Consider the following 10,000-nt stretch of genomic DNA (forward strand, 5'->3'; position numbering starts at 1 on the left):
GCCTCACAACGCCATCCTCTGTACTCATTGAGAGTAAATAGAATGGAGGCCAAAATTCTATTTCATTGTTGAAGCCAAGTTGGAGCCAAGGTTGGACCCAAAAAGACCAAAAAATGGCCAAATCCCATTCATTCCTATGAGAGACATAAAACCCTGTATCTCCCTTAAATGCCACTCCAGGGGGATCATTTTTCGCTCAACTAGTAGGTCCCCTTGCTCTCCAACTTACCAGGGTGGTGATTTTTTGTGGTGATGTTTTATTTTAGAGAGATATTAAAAGTTAAATTGACCAATGAGCATCAGAACATGGTTTGATTGACCGTTAGAAGTCTTGTTGTTGTCCAATCAGCACCTGCGTTTGGCGTTGCTAAGGTGGAATGTAAGTTGGAATGTTCCCAAATCTGGCTTCAAAGCGTTGAATGGCAAATAGCGTTGATTTGGCGTCCATTCTTTTTACTGTCAATGTCTGTACTCCACCCAAAGATTTTGGCTCCGCACATTGTCTGGCAAAAGCCTCAAGCTCGGTTCTCTCAGTGTTTAGCAAATCAGCAAACAGTTGAGAGTGATGACGCGGAACTCACCCGCGAGCTCCGTTACTGATTGGTTAAGGTAACTATACTCACACTTTCTTTTTGTTATTTGTATTTTGCGACGCTATAACGTAACAGGCATGCTAATAAAGCACAATATAGTTTTCAATTTGAGTTTGGAGCTCCAATCAATTTAAATGATAGAGTAAGATCAGACCATCTACCATCCTCCACGGAGACGGATTCCTCATGGCTTTTGCCAGACTGATTGACGGAGTCAACAGTCGGCTTTTCGCCCAGGCTATATGTGACTTAGCATGGCTGGTCTTCAACAGCTCTTCACAGGGGGCTGTGATACTAACCGTGGCTGGTGTTGAACGGGTTGACTGGCCCTCACTGTGTGATTCACCATGGAGATGTGATTACTGTGTGATTCACGGTGGTACTCACCATGGCTAGTGTTGAATTAGCTCTCCAGGGAGCTATGGGGTGGCTGGTGTTGATCTGGCTTTTCAGACTACTGTGGTACTAACCATTAAACTGCCTCTCCAGGGGGCTGGGATCAGGGTTGCCAGATGAGGCTGATGATTTCCAGCCCAAAAAATGCTCAAAACCCGCCTCGAAGCACAAAATCCCGCCCAATTCTATTGATGTCTATGGCAAAAATTGGGCGGGTTTTTCTTCTAAATGCCATTTTTACCCGCACACATTTATCCTAAGCAGCCCAATTGGGCGGGAAACAGCCCAATCTGGCAACACTGGCGGGGGTCTTACTGGGTCCTACTGCTGGGTGCTAATGTGGCTGTGGTTCTAACCGTGGCTCGTGTTGAAATGGCTCTCCAGGAGGCTGTGGGACTCACCAAGTCTACCTAGTGTTTAACTTGCTCTTCAGGGGACTGTGCTACTAACCGTGAATGGTGTTTAACTGGATTTCCAGGCAACTGTGGTACTTTAAACATGGCTGGACTTGAACTGGCTCTCCAGGGGCATTTTGTATTTGGGTGAAGGAACATTGCAGTCTGTGGTACTCACCAGGTCACATGTGGCTATTGTTTAAGTTTCTCTTCAGGCTGCTGTGGTACTAACCGTAGCTGGTGTTGAACTGGCTCTCCAGGGGGTACTGTGGCCATGGCTGCTGTGGCTAGGCGCAGTGGCTTGTGGTACTAACCAGGGCTGATGTTGAACTGGCTCTCCAGGGGACTGTTGTGTCCTACTGTGGATATGGTACTAACCGTGGCTGGTGTTCAACTGGCTCTCCAGAGGGCTGTGGTCTTACTGAGTCCTATTGCTAGGTGTTAATGTGATTCAACTGACTTTCCAGGGGGTTGTGGTACTCACCGTGGCTGATGTTGAACTGTGTCTCCAGGGGGCTGTGTAACTCACCGTGGCTAGTGTTGAACTGACTCTTTAGGCTGCTGTAGCTGGGAGGGCTGCTATGGTACTAACCGTGGCTGCTGTTAAACTGGCTCTCCAGGGGGCTGTGTTCTTACTGGGTCCTACTGCTGGGTCTTAATGTGGTTGTGGTTCTAATCATGGCTGGTGTTGAACCTGCTCTTTAGGCTGCTGTAGCTGGGTGGGGTGGGTTGTGGTGGTACTAACCGTGGCTGGTGTTAAATTAGCTCTTCAGGTTGCTGTGGTACTCACCGTGGCTGGTGTTGAACTGGCTCTCCAGGGGTTGCTGTGTAACTCACCGTGGTTGGTGTTGAACTGTGTCTCCAGGGGGCTACTGTGGTACTAAACGTGGCTGGTGTTGAACTGTGTCTCCAGGGGGGNGCGGCAATCGCTATTCCGACATACCGCTATTCCGACATACCGCTATTCAGACAGCCGACATACCGTAGGGTTAGGGTTAGGGTTAGGGTTAGGGTCAGGGTTAGGGTTAGGGTTAGGGTAACTGTATGCACTCTCCCTAAACTTAGTAAAAGCTGAGCAACGTAGCACAAACCAAAGAAATTGCATAACTCGCGCCGGTATTCCGACAATAGACATCAATGTCGGAATAGCGACATGTCGGAATAGCGCCACGTAACCCCAGGGGGCGGGGGTCTTACTGGGTCCTACTGCTGGGTGCTAATGTAGTATGTAGTTGTGGTACTAACCATGGCTGGTGTAGATGAGCAGGGGGATGTGGTACTGACCGTGGCTGGTGTTGAACTGGCTCTCCAGGAGGCTGGGTTATTAGTGGGTCCTACTTAACTGGATGTTAATATGAGTCAACTGACTGTTCATAGGGCGGATGTGGTACTGACCGTGGCTGGTGTTGAACTGGCTCTCCAGGAGGCTGGGTTATTAGTGGGTCTTACTTAACTGGATGTTAATATGAGTCAACTGACTGTTCATAGTACTGTGGTACTGACCGTGGCTGGTGTTGAACTGGCTCTTTAGGCTGGTGTAGCTGGGCGGGGTGGGTTGTGATACTAACCGTGGTTGGTGTTGAACTGTGTCTCCAGAAGGCTGTGGTACTGATGATATATGTATTGTAATAAAGTTTATATATATATTAGAGATGTACAGGATGTACAAGATCCGGTTCCGGATCCGGCAGGATAATAGGGTTTTTCAGACTATCCGGATCCGGTTCCAGGATCCAGGATCCGGTAGCCGAGGCTTTTCAGTCAAAATAGTTTGAGCCAACATGATAAAAAGGGCCCACGTGTGTGAGTAGGCTATGTGTTTCAACCTTTTCGTAGGATCCAGTATCCGGTTCCGGATCCGGCAGGATCTTAAGCAGTGGATCCAGTATCCGGCAGGATCCTAAAAATCAGGATCCAGTGCATATATATATAGATATAGATATATATATATATATATATATATATATGTATATACATGTATATACTGACCGTGGCTGGTGTTGAACTGTGTCTCCAGGGGGCTGTGCGCGGCGCTGAGGCTCTCCAGGTGCTGCTGCAGGGACTCCAGCTCCTCGCCCAGGCTGGGACGCTCCGACGTGAACAGGTGGTTCTGCTCCACCACCTCGCCTATACGCTCCAGCAGCTGAGTCACACTGACACACCACATCACACACAAGCCATGGGGCGGGAGAGAGACGAGGAGGAGGAGAAAGAGAAGGAGGGGGAGAGAGAGAGAGAGAGAGAGAGAGAGAGAGAGAGAGAGAGAGAGAGAGAGAGAGAGAGAGAGAAACAGAAAGAGAGAGAGAGAGAGAGAGAGAGAGAGAGAGAGAGAGCGAGAAGAAAGGAAGAGAGGATGAAAAAGACAGAGAAAGGCATAGATTGAGAAGAGACAGAAAGAGAGAAACAGAAAGAGATTTGAGGAAATAATGAGCTAAAACTTCAAGGGTTAGAGAAAAATACAAATACAATAGAACAAGGATACACATTCAGTTAAGGGAATTGATTCCTTAAAGAATATTACTGTGTGATTACTAAAATATTGTGGTATTATCATGAATTTCCATAACATTTCGTTGAGATACCTCGTTACTGTGACTAGTATTGTGGCATTTTCATGAATAACCAAAAGTAAAAACAAAAAAATTGTTGTGATAGATCAACAAACAACTTGACCTTGCTACGATGACACCGCTAATACAAATCTGGCTGAACCAGAGAACACACATTGATTGCTTTTAATGAGAATTAACTGCTGATTAAAAGGGTGAATGGGGCGGTTGATATCGGAACCAACTAAGGTTATCTAGACAGTTGAATCCAGTGAATTGCTGTGAACCGTTTTCAACCCTCTTCTTTTCATCTGCTCACTAATTACTGCTGCCCTGGCTCTGACATTTGGAAAATGGCAGCACATTTAGGAAAATAATCTCAAAGGCAGGCAGGCAGGCGGGCAGGCAGGCAAGCAGGCAAGCAGCCTCTCCCCATCTCCAGGACTGGCCTGGGGGAGAAATAGGGCCCGGGCACATTAGCGTGGCAGAACTGACTCACCGGTGGGCCACGCACCCTTGTGGGCCCCTATTTTCAGAAATGTAAAATAATAATAATAATAATAATAATATTTGCTTACATTTCTGAAAATAGGGGCCCACGAGGGTGCAGGGCCCACCGGGAAATGAATGAATGAAGCTAAGGACAGCACTCTTCAGACTTTTTCTTTGTTTATTCGCCCCACGAACGTTTCGGGCAGAGCCCTTCTTCAGCGTGTAGTGTCGGCTGTCCTTAACTTCATTCATTCATTCATGTTTTATGTGAGTGTTGGAGCCATTTTGCTATTTTTTCTATATTTTCTATTTTCCTCACTTTATGGTGATATTTACTTAGTTAGTTTTATGTCTGCATAATGATGATAATTACTAATTTCGCTATATTTAGTATATTTACTATGAATTTGGGAGCGGCACTGGTACTTGGGCTCTGATTGGTTGCTCCCCCCTTCTCTCGCCTATCTAACCAGAGCACAGGTGGCTCAGTGATTAATTGGATTTCTGATGGCGGGTGTAGGAAGGGAAACAGTTTTTGACCGTGTCATTTCGTTTACTTAGTGTTATTTAGTTAGTTTGGAAGAAACCAGAAAATCTGTAACGTAGAGCAGTGGTTCCCAACCTTTTTCTTAGGGGACCCATGTTTTTACTATTTTAAGCTTTGGTGACCCAACCACGCGAGCACCCGCACGAGACAGAGTCACAAGATGCCCTCCGTTTCCTGTGATAACTTATTTTAGTTATTTTATTCCTCAATTCGTCTTTGGTCAAATATTGAATAAATGTTTATTGTAGCACTTACAATTTGTTGCGTCTATGCATTTATTAGTTAAATGCTTTGTCTTTTATTCAACATGGGCTATATATATTTAAAACGAAACCCCTTAAAATCAAGAGGGCTCCGCGACCCCCTGTGGATCTTTGGCGACCCATAAGGGGGGTCCCGACCCATAGGTTGGGAACCACTGAAGTAGAAGACCAGAAAGAAAATACATTTGAGCACTGAAAAATAAGAGCGCGCGTCTGAACTTAACTGGACCTCTCCCGTCAAAGCGACTCCAGCTGAGGCAGCCAGGAGGCCGCTACAGTGAGATTCAGCACCCAGTTAAGTTACGATAGCCTATTAAGGCAATAGTGTGAGTGTGTCTTCTCCACTTTTGAAGCCCACCGGCAAATGCCTGCTATGCCAGATGGCCAGTCCAGCTTCTCCTCTCTCTCGGCTGGGTAGTGCATGTCAGTGTTGAGGATGTCTTGGGTATCCGCTCCTATAAGACAGCTTTGGCTTTAGCCTCAGCTTTAATACTGGGAGAGCTGAGCCCCTTGTGCTACGTTGAGCTTGTTGATAGTGTGAGCGTAGAGAGAGAGAAAGAGAGAGAGAGAGAGAGAGAGAGAGAGAGAGAGAGAGAGAGAGAGAGAGTGTGTGTGTGTGTGTGTGTGTGCGTGTGCGTGTGCGTGTGCGTGTGCGTGTGCGTGTGTGTGTGTGTGTGTGTGTGCATGCACGTGTGTCCATGCGTGCATGCGTGTGTGCGTCCATGTGTGTGTGAGTGCGTGCGTGCGTGCATGCATGTATGTGTGTGCATGCATCTACCAGTTCATGAGTGTGTGTACATCACAACAGACACTACAGCCTGTGGGGGCGTGTACTGTATGTATGTGTGTGTCTGCTCATTTCTTTTCATGTGTGTGTGTGTGTGTGTGTGTAGTGCATGTCTCTCGTGTGTGTGTGAGGTTAGCGCTTGCCGGCCAGCTGGCTGACGCAGGACAACATTCTGCATGGCTGGCTGTCATGGCATGACTCACGTGGAGTTCTTGTACTGGAGGAAGCCGAACTCGTCGCGCTGGCCGTCCGGGCACAGGGACTGCATGATGGGGATGATGCCAGCGGAGGTCAGGGGAGCCGCGCTGTAGAAGGCTGGAGGAGACGCGGAGGAGGAGACGCAGAGGAGGAGAGGCGGAGGAGGAGACGTGAAGGATGAGGGGAGGAAGAGAGGAGACGTGGAGGAGGAGAGGAGATGTGGAGGATGAGACACGGAGGAGGAGAGGTGGAGAGGTGGAGGAGGAGAGGAGGAGATCAGAGGTGGAGAAAGAGAGAAGAGGGGATGAGAGGAGAGGAGAGGAGATGTGGAGGATGAGACAAGTAGAAGGAGAGGCGGAGGAGGAGAGGTGGAGGAGAGGAGACGTGGAGGAGAGGAGAGGAGACGTGAAGGATGAGAGGAGGAGGAGAGGAGACATGGAGGAGGAGAGGAGGAAAAGAGGAGACGTGGAGGATGAGACGGGGAGGAGAGGGGAGAGGAGAGAGGAGAGAGGAGAGGAGAGGAGATGTGGAGGAGGAGAGGAGAGGAGAGGAAAGGAGAGGAGACATGGAGGATGAAAGGTGTAGGAGAGGTGACGTGGAGGAGGAGAGGAGAGGTGGAGGATGAGAGGAGAGGAGAGGAGAGGAGAGGAGAGGAGAGGAGGAGAGGTGGAGGATGAGAGGCGCGGAGAGGAGAGGAGAAGAGGTGCGGAGAGACAGGATGAAAGGAATGCAGAGTGGAAGAATGTAAAAAGGAGGGAGGAGAGGAGGAGAGTCGCAGAAAGAAAGGATGGAATGAATGCAGAGTGGATAAATGACAGAGGAAGAGGTATTGGAATGTAAGCAAGAAAGGAAGGGAGGAAGGAAGAAAGAGTGGTGAATGGCGAGATAAAGATGAATGCAGAGAGAGATGGATGTAGACGGAGGAAGGGATTGAAGAGAGTTGAATGGAGAGATGTGGAGATGGAGAGATAGGGATGTAGAGAGAGGTAAATGGCAAGGAGATGTGTTGTTTGGAGAAGAGAGAAACACGTTTGTTTGTGTGTGAGAGGAGGGTTAAAACAAAGAGAGGTATTAGAAACACTATTGACCGACAGAGCATGGAGGAAGCCCCTTTAGAATAGATAGCAAGCATGTCAAAGAAGGACTGCAGATGTCAGATTCAGGAAGTTTGCTTTGCTTTCAGGGAAAATAAATTCCAATGGCTGTGTATGAACTACATATACGCACACCCATGTATGCATGTACGCATACCACAACCACGTGCAGGCATGCACGTGTAACAGACGAGACCTTGCGTTGTGTTTTCAATCTGTTCTTCTTTTAATCTGAAGAAAGGACATTAAGACATGGATGAGGACGGGCTGCATATCGTCCCAGGCACCGGCCTTTAGATATCTAAAACGAACTGAAAGATACCATAACCACTTGCGCTCTTAAAGGGCCAGCGTAGCATTTCACCAACAATATACACAGTGGCAAGTGGAAGAAATTAAACCTGTTACACACACACGCACAAACGCACACCAAGCAATTTCCCGGTGCAGGATGAATAAATCACATCTACTGTATGCATCACTGCACAGCAAGCCGCAGTACCAGCTTGTGGCATCTGATGATCTCTGTTTTAATGGTGAGCCAAATTGACTGATTGTATTTCAGTGCAGAAAAAGAGACATCCGACTGTATTTTTTTTGCATGCCGCTATTACAAAATGGTTTGATCATATGAAGACGTTTGTCCAAAAAAGCCTCGTGGGCTTTAGTTTTGTCTGTGTCCACACCACATTATCGTCGTCATCATCATCATCTTCCTTGAATTGTTCCCTTATCGACCCGACACCCACACAGTAATTACCCAAATTGTTTAATTAACCTCCTTTGCACTAATGGATGGCACTCAAAATATTAAATAATACAAAAAAATCTATAGCAGAAGCACCGTGAGTAAGCAGTGACTGAAGGCCAATTTTTTTATGGCATTAATTTCCTGAGTATTAGCCTTTTGTTCGCTTTGGCAACGGGCAAACAGGGTCAGGCACGACATGCTGGCATAGGAGGATGAGGATGAGGGGGTGATGAGGGATGAGGGATGAGGGGTGGGAGGAGAGGAGAGGAGAGGAGAGTTTCTTAGCAATTATTGCTGACACTCATTCTTCCCTAAGTGGCAGCCCTCCTCCTCCTCTGCCTCCTTCTTCTCCTCCACTTCCTCTGCCTCATCCTCCACTTCCTCATCTTCCTTTTCATCCTCCTCCTCCTCCTCTTTCTTCTCCTCCTCCGCCGCATCCTCTTCCTTCTCCTCCTCCTTCTCACCCTCCTCATCCTCCTCTTCTTTCTCTTCCTCAGCAGATTCACTCATGACATCATGGTGCTTCCTTCTAAGAAATATACTGTACGTAAGTGGATGAGGGGTTAGGCAGGTGGGGTGGGGAGAGGTTAACCATCATGGTGCCGTAATTGCCTAGTCAATTTTTTGGCCATTAATATTGCTAGATTTTCCATGAATAGTTTGTCAGCTAAAATTACTTGAAATCCACGGGGCAGTACATGCATCTATTAAAAATGCAAGTGGATACTGCTACTAACCACTTTATGGAATTAGCTGTTAGCTGTTGGCGGTTAACCTGTGGATTTACCATTTTTATGCAATGTTCCTTTTGTCCACGATCCCCCATTAGTACCTCCGTGATCCCCCTAGGGGTCCCGACCCCGAGATTGGGAACCGCTGCTGTATGGTAGCCTGGGCTAACGTGACTGTAAAGATCATGCGACATTGGTATGGCCAAGGTGATGTGCGAGCCAATTTCTCAAAGGTATGCAATGATCAAACCGCTGTGGACGAGGCTACAACCTATCACATCACTCACTTTGATAAGTATCGGTCTAACGAAAGTTTGGTATCTAGCATCTTTGGAGTTCATGCAATAATAGTGGACAAATGTAAAGCTGAGAAAATTTGGCGAAATATGTTTCCACATGTACATTCGTATGTAGGTGCTCCGTAGCTCCTTACCAGACACTTTTCTGCTATTGGGACGTGGTAATAGTCACTGAAAAAAAACTGAACAACCTAAAGGGCCGTACACACACGTCGCTGCTAGTTACTCGCTCAGCGGATGAAGTCAATAGAATGTCTACGTGTTCCTACGAGTCTCGCTGGCGAGTAGGCGAGGAGAGTACAAGCGATGCGATGTGGGCGGGTTCCGAGATAAACTTATTTTATCTTCGAGCGACGCGAGTTAAGCGAGTAACCAATTGGAATGCAGAATAGAGATTATTGACAGGTGACGTTGCCCCTGTGGTGTTCTGACCACCCATCTTCTAACTTCTGCATGCCATCACACTTTGGTTAAAAGTGTTGAGGAAAAATACAGTGTAGGCTACACCATCAAAGGCTCATATGCATGGTTGTGCACAGCACACGATCAACGTTAAACAGCGTAGCCCTACATTTTGTTTCGTACGGACGTTATTGGCGCGGACAGCGGGAACCATGACAACCAGTAAACAAAATCACCCAGAGCGAGTGGCAAGTAGGCGAGTGAGCAAGTAGCGAGTAAATAGCAGCGACGTGTGTGTACGGCCCTATAGTGCTACACCACCATGACAGTGCAAAAGGCCTTTAGTAATACATTAAGACTTGGCCATTGCCATTCTCGCAACAGTTGAGGGATTATAATCCCCAGCCAGACACTGTGGTGTATATATATTTTTAAAAATGCATGCTGTTCTCCAGAACTAACTGTTACCCAACTGCACTGTATGTACTGCAGCCGCTGTAGCA

At 47.3% G+C, this 10,000-nt stretch overlaps 1 protein-coding gene across 1 annotated transcript in view; it reads right to left on the reverse strand.

The window, feature by feature from the left end:
• The window catches only part of abca2 (ATP-binding cassette, sub-family A (ABC1), member 2), a 134,563-nt gene that overhangs the window by 99,667 nt on the left and 24,896 nt on the right, over positions 1–10,000 (reverse strand). The window contains exons 4-5 of the mRNA XM_063195913.1: positions 6,226–6,337; positions 3,374–3,537 (exon numbers count right to left, since the gene is read on the reverse strand). Coding sequence (XP_063051983.1) covers positions 3,374–3,537; positions 6,226–6,337 — 276 coding nt within the window. The remainder of the gene's footprint in view (positions 1–3,373; positions 3,538–6,225; positions 6,338–10,000) is intronic.

The sequence above is a fragment of the Engraulis encrasicolus genome, chromosome 3, assembly GCF_034702125.1.
Source record: "Engraulis encrasicolus isolate BLACKSEA-1 chromosome 3, IST_EnEncr_1.0, whole genome shotgun sequence".
In the NCBI taxonomy this organism is placed as follows: domain Eukaryota; kingdom Metazoa; phylum Chordata; class Actinopteri; order Clupeiformes; family Engraulidae; genus Engraulis; species Engraulis encrasicolus.